This window comes from Tupaia chinensis, unplaced genomic scaffold, assembly GCF_000334495.1.
Source record: "Tupaia chinensis unplaced genomic scaffold, TupChi_1.0 Scaffold000320_1, whole genome shotgun sequence".
In the NCBI taxonomy this organism is placed as follows: Eukaryota; Metazoa; Chordata; class Mammalia; order Scandentia; family Tupaiidae; genus Tupaia; species Tupaia belangeri.
The window spans coordinates 1,705,491-1,722,119 of record NW_006159813.1 but is presented as its reverse complement, the minus strand read 5'-3'; the positions used below and the strand labels follow the sequence as shown (position 1 = coordinate 1,722,119).

At 46.8% G+C, this 16,629-nt stretch overlaps 1 protein-coding gene across 1 annotated transcript; it reads left to right on the top strand.

The window, feature by feature from the left end:
• Positions 1 to 6: 6 nt before the first annotated feature.
• On the top strand, positions 7 to 15,964 carry MLEC (malectin). Its single transcript, XM_006151584.3, has 5 exons — positions 7 to 146; positions 7,454 to 7,632; positions 8,195 to 8,371; positions 8,465 to 8,522; positions 10,500 to 15,964. Exons 2-5 carry the CDS (start codon positions 7,468 to 7,470, stop codon positions 10,727 to 10,729), a joined length of 630 nt encoding a protein of 209 aa, XP_006151646.2. The 5' UTR covers positions 7 to 146; positions 7,454 to 7,467; the 3' UTR covers positions 10,730 to 15,964.
• Positions 15,965 to 16,629: the final 665 nt, after the last annotated feature.

Sequence of the window (16,629 nt, the reverse complement as noted above, 5' to 3'; positions counted from 1 at the left end):
GGGGCGGGGGCGCGGCGTGGCCAGCGCGGCGGGGGCCGGGCTGCCAGAGAGCGTCATTTGGGCCGTCAACGCGGGCGGCGAGGCGCATGTGGACGTGCACGGGATCCACTTTCGCAAGGACCCTTTGGAAGGCCGGGTGGGCAGAGGTGAGAGCCCCGCAGCCGAGCCGCGGGATCCGGGGCCTGCCCTGCTGGGCGTAGCCGGCTGCGGGCCCGAACCCCTTCCGTGACCCTGCGGCCACGTGTCTGGAGCGAAGTTTCTCTCTGCAGTTTTCTCGGGAACCAGGTCAGAGCTCCGGCTGGCACTGGCTCCAAGCTACCAGGAGCCATCGAGACAGAGAGTTGGCGAGAAGTTATATTTGGACCTCGCATGCTGCGTTTTCTCAACCCCTCACCCCAATCCAAGCTGGGAAAGTAAAGACGAGGGCAGCCTCTTGCCACCTCGAGGCCTCACGGGTTATAGGTCATCGTTGCCCTTTCTCCTCTCCGGACAGTTCCTGATAGATACTGGCCAACTCAGCCATCGGCCACTTTCCTTTCCCCCTCTGCAGTAGAGGGTCTTGATTCTTAGCCGGAATAGAAGGGAATCTTCGAAGAGGATGGGCCAGGAAAGTTTGATTGTACCCTCTTCTGCCGCCCTCCTTTGGAGCGAGGAATCTGTGTTTAAAAGTAGAAGCTGCAGGCTTCCCCCAGAGGATGGTTATATGGGAGCCATGCTGCACGTGAGGCTGATGGCTGTGTGTCAACTGGGCCAACCAGTTTAAGATCCAAATACCCAAGTTGGTACAGCCTGCTCCAGGTGGTCCTGACGTATGATTCCAGCATATGGGAAAGGTGACTGTGACTTAAGAGGTTGAGCCACCAGTGGTCCTTACAGGCTGCATGGTTCCAAAGTTAGTGTAAGAATTGCCAGGGAGCTGGTTTAAAATGCAGATTCTTGGTCCCCATTCCAGATCTAATAGATTCAGCTTTTTGGCTGGTACCCAGGTTTCTGCACCAACGGCTCCTGATACTGGTTGTCCCTAGACTGTCCTTTGGGAAAATCTGCTGTAGACTTTGTTTCTTCTGTGAGTAGGATTGGAAGACAGGCTTAAGAAGGAAGTTCCTTGCTTGGTGTGTTGGGAAGAGATTTATACGTATGCTTTGGGTTCAGATGCTGCCCAGCTGGCAGCATGCCACCTCCATACAACTAGGGGACAGACTGTCACTCGGTCCACTGTCTTTACTCTAAAGGGTTTAACTTCTTTCTTCCTAGTTAATCTCAGTGTCCTGGAGTTTGTTATCTTAGAGTGTTTATTGCTTTCATACATGTGAGGGCTTTGGGACACTGGACTGTTTTCTGAAGTTCTATGTTTGTCTTGGAATTTGTTTAGCCTTGGCATGTAGGTCACAGTAGCCTAGGTTCAGCTGAGTCAGGGCTCCAGTCTTAAGCAGCCTTAACAGCAAGCTGAAGCCAGACTTTATAGCAGGAGGTCATTTTTATCTCCATCCGGGACCCTTCCTCTTACCGAATGGGTGTGGACAGGGAGGAAGGAGCCCTTGAGGAAACCAGAGACAGTTGGTCGACTTTGCCCTTTGAGATAGCTGTGGTGAGGGTAGTATGCAGATGGTCCCATTCACTTAATAAAGACCAGGCTTTTCATTGGGTACAGTGTCTTATTGGGTCCCTTATGCAAAGGATAGAGTTGCCCAAGACCACACAGGTTTAGTCTATAGGACATGGCCTTATTCAGAAATTCTGCTTTCAATTTGCTCGTGCAAGTGGCTTGCATTTTTGTTTGTTTTTGGCCTGATCAGCAGTCAGCCAAGCTCTCTGTCCTTGGGGTAGTGGCATATGGTTGCAGTTCCTTAGGAGGAGTTTATTGTAGCAGGTAAAATTACACAAGACCTACCAAAGCCCATGCGTACTGGAGTCCTGTTTCAGACACTGGCAGTTGGAGCATTGTGTAAATGGAGGTTCCTTGCTCCATTCCTCTACCAATCGGGTATGAATGGTAACAGTGTTAAGGCATGGGTCTGGAGGGGTAGGGATTGTCAGCTCTAGTGTGGACCAGGTCCTTGCCACATTGCACCTATCTGCTCCCGGAGGGTAGCATTTTGCTGGCTTGAGGACTAGAGCTGAGATGGCTGTAAACTCTCATTCTCAGGAGACCGCTCTCTAGTTTCTGTGCTAAGGAGTCACTCCACCAAGGGAAGTGCAGTTGTTCACTCTGCCTTTTCTTCCCTGGCCCTGTTTGGCTTAGGGTGTGCCAGGTATTTGGAGACCCTTGCCTCACACAGCTATTTACACTAATTGCAGTAGGAGCCGTATACCTTGTTTCTTGCCCCACATGCCTGTGATACCATTTCCAGCACACAGAGGAAAGTTCATTTTATGTTGAATGAATTCAGGTATTTGTTGCCAAGTTCCTCCCGATAAGGGTTTGGCCAGCTTTTGAACTTGCTGTTTCTCTGTAGTTTCTTTGTAGTTCGGCATTCTTGTGACCGGGAATGGCCCAGGGCACCTAATGGCGAATGCTTTTAAAGGCACTTCATGTTCATTGAATTTCATTTCTGCCTTGAGGAGGGCTAGTGCTGGAGAGGCTTTTTCAACCTGTGTGCTTCAACAGATGGCAGGCCCAGTACAGAAAGAGGTTCTCAGGCGCTCACCCAGTGGTTTGGCATGCTATACACTTCACATTCTTTGAACCTTGGTAATTCTGGGTTCCTCTTGACTGTGATGAGGAAGAGACCTGGTTATTCTGCCTACGGGCATAAAACTTGGCTTGGATTTAGGGGAAGGCAATTTCTTCTTCATAGAAAGTTGTATGACCTTGAGGAACATGCTTTACCTTCTGTGAGCCTTCTGTTTTTTTTTCAATAAAATTCTCATGCTTTAGAAATCACTAATTTGACTCTGAGAACTCTTAGGTCCAGAGTGGGTTTTTGAAGTGTCTTATCTCTTCCTTTGCTTGCTGACCTTTTACATGGAATTAAAAATAGGGCAGAACATGGCTCCAGAAGAGAAAAAAGCTGGCTGGAGAGCAGAACCTATCGCATTACTAATTCTGTAGCCATAAGGAAGACCCTTTCCTGGGCTGCCTGCGTTTCAGCTGGGGAAGGATTTGACTTGGGGGCAGATACAAGGCTGAAGGATTGGATGAGAGAGGAGTTAATGGCTGCCTCTGATTTGCTTACAGGCACTGGATTTGTTTAGCATCGTCTCCCTTTGCTGTCACCTAACAGGAGGCCTCATCTGCAGGCCCTCCAAGTAGCATAAGTTCACAGGTAGAAAATTTAGGTCACCGAATCCCTGGGTTCTCTGCCTCGGTGCATTCAGAATAAATTTTTTTTAAAAAAATGATAGCGCATGCTCATGCTGAGAGAGAAAAAGCATCCTCAACAATATCTCATTGTGGCACAGTCTCCTATCCCCAGCTCTCCAGCTTCTCAGGATCTTGGGTGCCTGTGCATGGGCATGTGTCTGCATACCCAGACCAACCAGTGATCCTGAACCTGCTGTCAGCCATGTAGCTTCCAGTACTGCAGTCCAATCTGGTATAGACTATGTCACTTGGCCCCAAATAATTTTTTTTTCTATAGGGCATATGTGCTCAACAGAGAAAGCACCTCTCAGGGCGATGGCCACCCCACAATCCCTTCTACTTTGTCCTTTTTGGATTTTGGGCATGCATGCAACACACCTGATGTGTTGTTCAAGTCACTAGGTCTGGCACTCAAATTGCACAGTTGGCCATGAGGGTTCCAGTGCCTTAACCTCTACACTGTGAACTGGCCTCACTTGAAAATGCAGTGATTCAGAAGAAGAATCTTGTAGTTGGGAGGCCAAATGTTGCGGGTGGTGAAGATATGAAAGTGCAAAGGAGAGCTTTACTGTGGTGGTCTCGTGTAGAACAGGCTCCTGCTAAGACTGGCTTTCCCACTCCTGTGATTTCCAGCTGTAGTTCCCAATTAGTTTTGTTACTTCTTTTTCCTTTTTGTCCGTTTCCTAGACTTCCTGAAGTAGCATACTCTTGCCCAGCTACCATACCTTTGTGTCTGTCTGTGTCTTTCCCTGTGTGAGGCACTGTATTAAGCTCTTTTAAGTTTGTTTTTTTTTTTTAGTTTTTGCTATAGGGTGCATGTGGTCACCAGAGAGAGAGAGAGAGAGAGAGAGAGAGAGAGAGAGATATCAACTCTCAGGAGGAATGGCCATGCCACAGTCCTTTTCCCAGTCTCCTCTCAGGATTTTGGGCATGCATGCACACACGCCTGGCATGATTTTCAAGCCACCATGTCCAGGGCTCAAACTGCAGAGTCTGAGAGGTGGGCTTCTATACCTTAACCTCCACACCACCTGCTGGCCCTTTGTACGTTTTTATCTTTACTACAATGCTGTAGGGAAGGCGCTATCCCCATGTCCTAGCAGAGAAAATGGACCTGGAGAAAACAACTTGTTCAGTGTCACTTAGTAGGTCACAGAGCCAGGATTCAAATTCAGGCCTGTCTTAACTGTAAAACCTGGACTGACTTTTCTAAGGAGGCTGGCCATTCCATTGTTTAAAAACTAAGACACAGCAGATGGAATGTAGGCCCTTTGGCCCCCTTCCTTTTTGGTTAACTGTCTGAGCTTTATTGTGCCAACTTCAGCAGTGTGCTGACTGTACACTTCATTGTATTTTAGAGAAATCTCTTTAGTTGTGAATGCTTAATGGCTAAGGAGGGAAGAAAAGTCCTTTTACAAACTACAGATGTAGTTTTCTGCTGCTACATCTCTTGGGACTTGGGCAAATTCAACTTTGCATGTGGCACATCTCTTGGGAGAGCCACTTAGGCTTTAAAGGGAAATATTTAAAGGTAATTTCAAGGTTGTTAAGTAATTTTTGTTCGCACAGCTGAGATTCCTTAGCCCTGGGACTGAGATTGCTACAGATTACCCTACTGCCAGTTTCTCACTTTTTCCACTTGGCAAGGGGAAAAAAAAGAGATGCAAGAAATTTTCTGTGTATCTATAAATCAAATGTAGTTAATGTTCCAAGTTGTAAGGATCACAGTCCTCATGGAAGAAGGAAATTCCTGAGAGTACAGTTGGAAGAAAAATAGCAGTTTTTAGTCTTTATAGGTTTGTCTCCCAGGGTAATGTTTTTTTTGAGCCTGGGAACGAGCTGGGGCATGTTCGCAGTACATCCTTTATAGTGCTACTCAGCTACCCCTGTTTGATTTCTTGAGGAAAAACAGAAAGAAAAAAGTCTCAAGACAAAAGTGCAATGAGCTTCCTGTTCCATTGTCTCATCAGTCCATCTGATCTCGTGGCTAATGTCGCTTACAGGAACTGTTAACAGTTATGTTTATTTTTTTGAGGGCTTGACCTCAGCCACTGGATCTTTGGTTAATCTTTTACCTTTTGCCATGTCTTTTCCTTTGGAATTTTTTATAATTCAGAAGATAAGGCTCCAGGATGACTCCTTGAGCTTCTCTCAAAGGAGTTTGGTAGCAAATGCCTTCAGGGTCACCATGTGAGATTGGTGGATGAGTTCTTAACCTCTGGAAGAGAGACTACACATGACACTACTGTTATATCTCTGTAGTTTGTTATTATTATTTTAAAATTTGACCAGAGAGAGAGAGAGAGAGAGAAAGGGAAAGTGACAAACCAAGCTGCCACGTCCAGGACTCAAACTTGAGTCAGTCATGTGGGAGTTCAACACCCTTAACAACCATGCTGCCTGCTGGCCCTCACAGTAATATATTTTTATTATTATTAATTTTTTTTGCATTCATTCACTATGTATCATTATAACATACCAAATGAATTTTCCCATCATGAATATGTTTGTCTTTCATGCGGAGAGAGAGGGAAAGAGAGAAAGAGAAAGCAAGTTGCCAGTTCTGGGACTCGAACTGCGGTTGACCATGTGGGAATCCAGTGCCTTTAACCACCACGCCACCTGCTGGCCCCCATCTCTGTAGTTTTGGAAAGTAGATTTATAGAACATTGGAATGCTTCATTGTGTTTATAGGATAAAAGAGTCTGGCTGCTCTCTGGAGGAGAATAATAATTCATCCTTGGAGCCAGAACATGGTATCTTATGTTTGAGGAAAGACTCCAGTTTAGTTTGTTGAGTGGGAGAAAGAAAACATATATACAACTCATCTCCTACCAAGGCCAGGAGAGGGCTGGGGGCAGTAGAGGTTTTTCGCTTTTCTAACACTTTCCGAAGTTAAGTAACTTTGTACTTATATAGTGCCCTGCTCCTTGCCAATTTGTGAAATGGGAAAGGTGGTTTGCCCAGGATTGGGCATCGTAAGCCACAGTTGCCAGTAGGACCTCAGTAGTTTCTCTTTCGCTGGAGGGTGCTCTAGCCTTAGGAGAGAATGGCATGTTTTGCAGGCACCCTCTTTTTTGCGATTTGTTCATTCGCCAAGCCATATTGAGTAGCTATTATGTGTCAGGCATCTGGTTAGGTGCTGGAGATGCAGTAGGAGCTCTTTTCCTTCTATTGTTCTAATTGGGAGGTGTTCAAGAGACTAGATGAGGGAGAGTTTTTTTGAGTCTGGAAAGTAAAGTGCTCCAGCCTAAAGGAAATGAGAGAGTAGCATACCCTTCTATTTATGCGTCTGTTTCTCTTTATGAGCCTTGGAACATTTTGAGTGAAAATTATAAAACAAGAAAACAAACAAAAGCTGGAGTCTATTTGTAGGAAAGACAATGAAGAATGACTTTGTTAACAAGGTATAATGTTTGCTTTAGACTCTGAGCTTTTCTGAATGAGGGAAAGCATCTTTTGAACTTAAATCATGTTGTATAGCATTCCTGGCCATCTGCCTTTTTAGGAGGTTTCTCTGACACACTCCCTCAGCTGTAGCATAGTACTTTATTCTGAGAATGAGTTAGACTTGTTCTCGCCCATCATTCTCCATCCATTCAGGGAAAAGTCATTCTAATATGCTTTCAGAAAGTTTTGCTGTGAGGGGCTAGACAGTAGTACGGTGGTAAAACGTGACACTCTGTGAAGCTGGCCCACATGGAATGGTGTTGGGTTTGCATCTGGGAATGTACTCTTTGAGTATGCTGGCCATGTGGGTGCCTGTGGTCTGGGGCTGGCTGGGGATGGTTTGCAGCACTGGGACTCTCTTGAGGATGCCCATCTCTTCCTTTCTTTATTTCTCTGTCTCTCTCAGTTATGGAAGAAAGAAAGAAACTTAAAAAAAAAAAAAAAAGAGTTCCACCATAAGTTTTATAGGAACTGTTAGGTGACTAGTGTTTAGTTTATTTTATTTCACTCTTCCTTGGTACTACTGGCTGTCTGATCCTGCCTTTGTGTGAACTGTTTGGAGCCAGGTGCAGAAGGGTGGCTCCTTACACTGAAGCGATTGTTAACATTGCCACGGAAATGCCTCTGGCAGTTCTGGATTCTCTGTTTTCCTTTTGTGTCTTGCCTCTGATGTGCTTTCTCTTTGTCTTTTGTCTCTAGCTTCAGACTATGGCATGAAACTGCCCATCCTGCGTTCCAACCCTGAGGACCAGATCCTGTATCAGACAGAGCGGTACAATGAGGAGACCTTTGGCTATGAAGTGCCCATCAAGGAGGAGGGGGACTATGTGTTGGTGTTGAAATTTGCTGAGGTCTACTTTGCACAGTCCCAGCAGAAGGTGAGGCCCGCCCAGGCCTTTGCTGGACCATTGGAATATTGCTCCTCTTGGGCAGTCTTCTGCTGTGAGGCCAGAGAATATAAGTGCCTCTCAGAAGAGTGGAATAGTTGAGTTTTGGGAGAAAGCTAGATTTTTTTTTTTTCTGCCCTGAGAAAAGCTCTGTTCCATTGTCCACAAGGCTGCACTTGCCATAGAGGTGGTGACAGAAGGCAATGCCAGAATCCTATCCCTTGCAACCAACCGATCCTGTTAAGACCCTCCAGGTTACTCCCTTCTCCTTAGATTTTAGCACCTTCTTGTTTGTAGTTTTTCTCTGAATCTTCCTGTGAGTTTCCTTCTTTCCGTATTGAGCACTTTGGATCTTTGTGCTGTGAGGCCAGGATGAAACCTTGGCAGTGTAGGGACACACTTTGGTTTGGCCCAGGTGAACCCTAACCGCCCTGGAGTATATCCAGACTTCTTGTTGCTTAGATTATTTTTGAACTTGAAGTCCAGGCAGGTGCATGATGCCCAACTATGTGAAGCTAATGGTTTTGACATTGTTTCCTTCTCATCCTGGCAGGTATTTGATGTACGACTGAATGGCCACGTCGTGGTGAAGGACTTGGATATCTTTGATCGTGTTGGGCACAGCACAGCTCACGACGAAATCATCCCTATGAGCATCAGAAAGGGGAAGCTGAGTGTCCAGGGGGAGGTGTCCACCTTCACAGGGAAACTCTACATTGAGTTTGTCAAGGTAACACCCCTCTTCTGCCTCATAGCTGTTAGAGTGGGTGCTGGGAAAATGTCCACTGCTATGTGGGCTTGACCACTGTTTTCCATTTCCTAGGGGTACTATGACAATCCCAAAGTCTGTGCTCTCTACATCATGGCTGGGACAGTGGATGGTAAGTGTGTTTTTGACTTGGGCTGGAGGATATGGTCGAGGAATCCCTCAAGAAACAGTTTAGCTGGTCACTGTTATGGCACTACTTGGAGCCAAATTGTGAGGAGTTCGGAGTCAGATAGATGAGGAGGAAGTGTAATATGGTGCTAGCCTGAGGTATGGGAGTAAGCTCTGTGTCTATATCTGCTGCTCCTTTAGTTAGCTGTTTGGTCTTGGACAAGTTCCTTTAACTTCTCTGCCATTGGGATTTAATAATGGTACTTATTGGTATACTCTGAAAGAGTCCAGACACTGGGACAAGAGTTTACCTTTTTTTTTTTTTTTTTAAAGAGATTTTTGCTATACAACATGTATTCTCACCGGAAAGACAGAGAGACAGAAAGCGAGAAACCATCCCCTGGGAAAATGGCCATGCCACAATCTCTTCTCCTCCATTCTCCTCTCAGGGTTTTGAGTATGTACACACATAACGGTGTGAATTTTTAGCCGCCAGGTCCGGGACTCAAACCTTAGTGGACTATTTGGAAGCCCAGTGATGTAACCATTACTCCGTCTATTGGTTCCCAAAAGTTTACTTATTGAGAAGCCAGTGGTGGTACAGTTGTTAAGTCACTGGATTCCCACAGAGTTGACTGAGGGTCGAATCCCAGATCTGGTGGCATAAAGTTCACTCCAGGCCATGTGCATGACTGCCCAAGAAATCCCAAGAGGAGAATGGGGGAGAAGGGATTGGAGTATGGCCATCCCCATTGGGGGGTGATTTAAAAAATTTAAAAAACAACCGAAAAAAAATGTTTACTTATTGATGTCTCCTTGTCCTTGGGATTCAGCCTTCAGGTATATCTCTTTCTCAGAGTTTAGATGATCGTTGTTGTCGTTTTCCCAGGCTGATTTTTGTGGAGGAAGTGTGCATCTTGGTTACTTTCTGCTCTATTCCCCTAGTGTCTTTTCCCAAATTAATCTTGGATGCACTGTCGATCTCATCTGGTTGTCTTGATGACCCAGCACATGCTGACTTTATGACATTTAGGAGGCTGGGTTTTTTGTTTTTGTTTGTTTGTGGTTTTTTTTGGTAGAGGTTTTTGCCTTAGGGCATGTATACTCACCAGAGAGAGAAAGAGAGAGACAATGAGAGGAAAGTGAGAAATCACTCCTCAGGAGGAATGGCCATGCCACAGTCCCTTCTCTGTTCTCCTTCTGGGATCTTGGGTGCACACGCGCCCAGTGTGAGTTTCAAGCCACCGGGTCTGAGACTTGAACCACGGTCGGCAGTGTGGGAGTCTGGTGACATAACCACTATGCCATCTGCTGGCCCTCATCTAGGAGGCTGCTTTACCTCCAAACAGATCTATGTTTGATGTTTGATTCCCTAAGGAGAAGGTGGGACAGAGGAGTAATGTGTTCAGAAAGCCCAGAACTCTGGGCTCAGTTCTCCTTCTGTTGCTGTGTAAATCAAAAGGGAGTGTGGAGGAGGGGACAGGAAGGATTTGAAAAGGTTGAGTTTTGAATATCAGGTCATTGTCTCTGTCCATAGGGCTTTTTGCTACTTTTCAGTTACATCTAAAAAGACTAGGTCAGCATGTGGCATGGAGGTTAAGGTAGCTGGATCCCACAGGACTGACTATGGAGTTTGAGTCTCAGACCTAGTGGCTTGGAAAATATGCCAGGTGTGTGTTCATGCATGCCCAAGATCCAAGAAGAGAATGGAGGAGAAGAGATTGCAGTGTAGCCATCCGCTCCCACCCCGGGGGGTTGACTTTTCACTCCCCCGCTCCTGTCTATGACCAGTACACACACGTCCTGTAGCAAAAACAAATAAACAAACAAAAAACTAGCATTCATAGCACTCCACTGTTTCGTAGGCCAGAGGCTATTTCTGCCCCTTCCTGTGGTTAAGTCACAGGAGTCTGTTTTGGCTAATATGTTGCTCTTCAATGTCTTGGGCCTTACTTGACAGGTGTTTTCTTTCTTGCATTAGATGTACCAAAGCTACAGCCTCATCCAGGATTGGAGAAGAAAGAAGAGGAAGAAGAAGAAGAAGAATATGATGAAGGGTCTAATCTCAGAAGACAGACCAATAAGAACCGGGTGCAGTCGGGCCCCCGCACACCCAACCCCTATGCCTCGGACAACAGCAGCCTCATGTTTCCCATCCTGGTGGCCTTCGGAGTCTTCATTCCAACCCTCTTCTGCCTCTGCCGGTTGTGAGAACAAACGACTGTTCTGAACAGGGTGGAAGGGTGTGGGAAGGAGACCAAACCTGCTGGTTTTAGTTTCCGTATTTTTCACAATGATTAACAAAAACAAAACGAAACAAAACACATGAAAATTAAAGGAGATAAAAAGGCAGAGTGAGTAGAGAGCAGCCCTCATCGGCCACCTGGTCCCAGACCTGCTTCAGTCCTATTCTTGTCTGCGTGGCTGGCCCCCAGCCGTTTCTTTCCTCTCTAAGGTACTTAGCATAAGCTGGGTCCTTCCTGTTCAAGGATCCTCAGTTGTATACCTAGTGGAAAGGACTCCGAGCTCAGAGCAATCACGGTTCCTTTTTTTAGGTTCGCAGTTAACAGCAGGGAAATGGCATCTTAAAACCTGTAAAGACCATTGCTGGGAGTTGGGTGTGTTCTGAAGTTCTGTCCAGATAGTTTTCAGAGGCCCTTGCATTGAGAGGATATGTATGAGAAGTTGTATAATTTGTATGGTAAAGACAAAAGGAAAAAAGGGAGGACTTTTAAAGAAGAGAAAATGCTTCCTTACTTGGAAGCCTTTCTGGATTAATTCAGTGATGGTTCCACCTTCGACGTTTGAACTTTGCTGTCTCACATCTCCCTGACACGTGCCAGTTAGAGGACTGTCTGGTATCCAAGATGACGTCAGGTCCTCAAATGGCCTCTGACTTGTTACCACAGAAGATCGTTTTTATTTCCGTGCCTGTTGAGGACTAGATTTCCTATCACTTTTTTTTTTTTTCTTTTGTTTTCCTTTATCTGGCTCCTTTGAAATCTCTTCTTCCTCTCAGCCATCCCACTGAGTCATTGCCAAGAAGGGAAGGAGACATGAGAATTCCGGGTTCTCCACTTGAATGTTTTACCCTCACCATCTCACCTTGTTGGTACCTCTCTCCTAGATCTCTGAGCCAGCAGCCAGGAGGGCCTGACCCAGCAGTTCTTTACTGGCCCCTGTGTAGGGTCTTGCTGCCAGGGGGCAGGGAAGCTTTCCAGCCTGCAGCAACAGAACACTTGACCTTAAAAGTCTCTTCTGGTCTTTGGATTAGAGAGAAGGCTTATGTTAGCATAATTTAAGAGCAACCTCAGAGACTTGAGCCCTACTAAGTGACTGCCCACTGCGTGTCTAGGAACCGATGTCCCTTTATTATTGTGTCCTTCAGTGTCACAGTTCAGCTAGTTTGGGATTATGCCTAGAGCTGTCCTAAGGAACTAGACTGATTGGCTATGTCTGCCCAGTGACACTTCTCGTTGATTGTAATGGTAGCCACCTCTCCCCCATCTCTTCATTTCCCTATCCAAGTAGCACACAGGCTCGTGGTATGTCGGAGCTGCCGGATTGCCAGTCAGCCACAAGCCCGGCAGCTCTGAAGCTAAACCTTAGCATCTTAGTGTCTGTCTCTAATTCCCTAGAAAATCTTCTGAAGGGAATGAAACTTTCCTGTTCCCTTTCCTTGTGGTCACTGTCATCTGTTTCCCAGTTAGGGCAACAATGAGGGAGGACCCAGCTAAGCTAAAAGGAATTTTGTGAATGGGAGGCAACAAAATTAGCTTCAGCTTGGGCTAGAGCGGTATGGAATCTCAGGCCAGACCCATCTTTCTAGAATGTGTTTTAATTTTGAGTTTGCCTTATTAGATGCATTTTTTTTTTTTTTTTCAAGAGCTCTTTAGATTTGAGCTGCCCTTTATGTGACAGAGTAGCTCTTGGGCTCCCGTCCTGGGTTTTGGCTGTTAATGATTACTCCAGGCCAGCATTCAGTCATTTGAGAATTGTAGCCCTTTATTTTCATTGTAACTTGGGCCTCAGTCCTGGGGTTTTGAGTCAGGCAGCTGGATGGCTGTGGCCTGAGGCTATGATGAGCGGAATTCTTCCTGCAGTGCTTGGCAAAGCTCCCTTGCTTCTAAAGGATGAGGTACTGTAGCTTTGGTCTTGGGGACCACTGGCATGGAGCAGTGGCCACCCTAATTGTGCTTCTGACAGGGGCTTCAGTTCCTGCTGTGTCACAGCTCTCCAAAGCAGTGGGCCACTGCCAGTGGATTAGACCAGATGAAGGAGGAAGACTTGCTGCCTCCATTCTGCCTTGTTTGTGAGTTTGCCTGGGTCTGTCTGAGGAAGGAGGGGTCCTGCCTCTATTTTAACCCGTCCCTTCAGTGACTCAGAGTCTCAGAAGGAAACCCTGCCTCCTGGGGCCATTTCCTAATGGTACTGTAAGCCAAGCAGCTTTGCTTCTGCCTCTGTTTCCAAGCCCACCCCTTCCCCTGCGCTCAGGGAGAGGCATGGGCACTTTCCTCTCTGGTTGTGTCCAAAGGGAAGGAACATCTTTCTATGGCGAACAAAAACTAAAGGGGAAGGAGGAAACAGGACGAAGTGTGGCGGGGGCGGGCTGGAGCCAAGCCCACCCAGCTAACAAGAGCTGCCTAGGGCCAGCTATAGCTGGCTCCTGATGCTGAACTTGAAAGCTTTTTTTTCTTTCTTTTACTTTGGCTCTTCCAAGGTGATATAGGTACATGAAGTTTAGGTTAAGGGGGTGGGATGGGGCACTCTATTTTTATTTTTGTATTGTGTGTGTCAAAAATTACTCTGTTCTTCATCTTTTGCTTTTTGCACTGTTTATTCCCCTATCTGTATTTCAAGCTAGTGCTAGGAGGGACTGTGCTGCGGGGAGGAGAGGATGGAGGGAGGAGAGGCCTGGGCTCTTCTACTGGATCTACACTCTGTCCCAGGTTTCCAGATCCCTCTGATCCCGGCTGGCCAAAGATGAGCAGACAGCCAGGGTGAAGCTCCTTTGCCAGAGTATGGGTTCAGGTTGGTTTCTGGGAGGACCATGTGAAAGTCTGCTGGAGATGGGCTGAGAGTCCATCGTCAAGCTCTCACCTGGGTTGGGGGCCAGCCAGTCTCTGATCAGACTGTTCAGGGTCTCATTCATGTCAACTGAAGCCACCTGTGAAGAAACTAGCTGCGGGGTCCCTATCCCTTGAACTAGATCCATTTTTCTGCAAAATCTTCACTGTTGAGAAGCTACTCAGTGGATTTCCTGAGTTGTGATTTAAAAGATAGGTACCCTCAAGTGTCAATGATGTGAGACTCTCTGGAGGACTAGCTCCCACCTGCAGGGCCACCTGATGGGTCAAGAGTGATCACGTTCTCTTGCTTCCACTGCCTAAGAGATCCAGGGATCCTATTAGAGATCACAGGTTTTGATGAGATGGAGTGAAGTTTGAGTGACGTTTCCCTCTCTGTTTCTGTGCCTGGGAACTGTTTGGTCCAGTTTAAGAATTGTGACTTGACTTCTTTATCTTTCTGGAGAAGCTTCTGTTTTAAGGAATTTCTCTTCCTTCTTTTCCTGCCTCCAGCCTCTCCTGGGAAGGTCTGGTCATGGCTTTTAGAATCTTGGTCGAGAACTTCAGAGAAGAGCAGCAGTATTTTCCTTTCCTAGCACTTACACCCCTTTCCCTAGAAACCGGCTCACCTTGGGAAGCCCAAGGAAAGACTAAGCGGGTTCTTTCCCCTCCCAGGGGGTTGGGGAAGGACTCACCCCGGTCAGCACAGTGCCTTTTCCTCTCCTGCTCTGAGCCAGGGTGGGTGTTCCCTCTAGATTCAGGTCTACGCAGGGGTCCTGCAGTCCCTGCAGGGGGCTGCTTTCCCCATCCCTCCCTTCTTCCCTCTCCTTTTTGCTGGCCTACTCTGACATAATTCAAGTGTCTTCTCGCCTTGAGGAGCCTTAATGGCATCAAGTGGCAACATATAATATCCTCTCCAAAAGGACTTAGGAGGGCAGGTGAGCTTTCCAAAGTAAGAGAGTAAGAGATGCTCCTGTTTTAAGAAAAGGGAGGGCAGTGGGGAGGTATGCCTTGGGCGCCCTGAGGAGGGTGTCTGGGGCCCTCAGACACCATGCTAAGTGATGGTGCACTGCAGCAGAACCAGAAATACCCAGAATCTGGTCAGAAATCTGCTCTTCTTCTATGGAAAGATACAATTAGGGATCAGAGAGCTCTAAGAAAATGACAAAGAAGCCTTATTGTTCAAGCTTCAGAGAGGACAAAGCAGTTTTTCCCTTTCAGTCCAAGCTAGGACTCTCCGTGTTTAGGCCTCTCCTGGGATAAGAGGGCTAGATTTCCTCATTTTGTTGTAAGGCTGGATTGGCACTGGTCGGTCAGGTGCCCAGTTAGGGTGGGTTTCTTTTTTGCACACATATGGCTCGCTGCCAGTTGGGTTTGTCCTTCCCCAGTGGCCTGCTTTGGGTGGCCACATCATCTTGATAAGAGCAGATGATTTGGGGACCGGCTGGGTTGGGGGGTAAAGAGCAGGATTGATCTCATGGGACATTCCCCCCTCCCCCCAGTATTAAAAACAAGGAGCTGAGATTGTGCTGGCAGCCAGGGAAACAGTAGTGCCTGTTCGAGTTGGCAGAGAGGGCCTTGGCACCTCTCACATCCAGGCAGTTTGGTGAGATGGGGGCACACAGCACTGGGGAAAAGCAGAACTCCTTTCTCACCTCTATTTTGAGCTTCGTGCTTTATTTCAGTGTGAGGAAAAACAACAACAAACGGAAGTGTGCTTTCCATCCTCCGAAAGGACAACTGTAGAGAAAGGAGAGCTGAGTTGCCAGGTTGGGAGGGAGAATTGGCAGGGAGAGACATGGCAAAACTAGGAAAGAGATGTTCTCGATTCCTCTTTATTCTAGTATGGCAGGATCCAGGGAATGAAAAGAAATTTGACCCTGGATCAGTTCCCTCCTCAGATTGAAAAAAAAGCTCTCTTTTCCTTCCATGAAGTTTTCCCAGGCTAGGACCAGCTGCCCATCATGAGCTCAGGGCAGCCTCTTCAACTCTTACCGGCCTAACCTGGCCTATCAGGAAACCAACCCTCCCCTTCACACTGGACCTGGCTGTCTGTTCTGTACCAAGTACCAGAGTAAAGTGTCAGGTTTTCAGTAGCCCTTATAGCTCCTCAAGTTTCCCATCCTCTCCCTGCATAGGCCAAACCGACTCTTGGCAGCCACGATGCGCATTTACTGTGGCACGTGAGGTGTGATTGAGGGGCTTTGAACCTGGCTGGCCGGGGAAGCCAGAGGGGTGGATAGAGCTGTCTTTCCTCTGGGCTGTCTCCATCTGTCCCTATCCTATCCATACCCCACCCCACTCCCACCAAAAAGTAAAAAAATCAGGATGTTTTTCACTGTCCATTGCTTTGTGTTTTAATAAACAATTTGCAGTGACACTGTTGGAATTGAGTTTGGACTTGATTGCAAAGAGGTAAAGTGATGGGGTGGGAAAAGGGAGACCCAGGGCTTCACTTGGATGTGAAGAATTCTGGAATAGTATGGGAGCTGTTGTCTGTTTAGCTATGTGCCTCTTACCTTTTTCTTTAAGAATTATTTTATTTAACTTTATTTATTTATTTTAATTTGACCAGAGAGGGACAGAGAGAGAAAGTGAGAAAGCAGGCCACCAGGTCCAGGACTTGAACTGTGGTTGGCCATGTGGGAGTCTGGTGCCCTCAACCACCATGCCACCTGCCATCCCCAACCTCTTACATTTTTTCTTGTTGGATTGTTTGGTTAATGGAATGATATTTTGTACAACCCTACCTGGCCATTTCAACCAGCAGTGTGCATTCAAGGAGCAATAAAGTTTGTTTTGTTTCCACTTTTCACTGGAACACCAGGCCCTGACCGTCCGTCCCACTCCCGAGGCTCATGGGGCCTGTAGCTATAGCTGCCTTTCGTTTCACCATTCCTTTAGTGTCTGTGATGCCCCATGGACCTCACCGGCTGTTTTTTCTTTACTTTTCCAGTGTGTTGTCAATGTTGAGTATGCATTCCTGTAGAACACAGGAAGGATTTTTTTTCTCTGTAATTTATCAACCACATTTTACAGCCGAGG

Coding starts and splice junctions, on each gene's coding strand:
- MLEC (XM_006151584.3), top strand. CDS start 7,468: ATGAAACTGCCCATCCTGCGTTCCAACCCTGAGGACCAGATCCTGTAT. Junction 7,633..8,194: donor TTGCACAGTCCCAGCAGAAG/GTGAGGCCCGCC, acceptor TCATCCTGGCAG/GTATTTGATGTACGACTGAA. Junction 8,372..8,464: donor TCTACATTGAGTTTGTCAAG/GTAACACCCCTC, acceptor TCCATTTCCTAG/GGGTACTATGACAATCCCAA.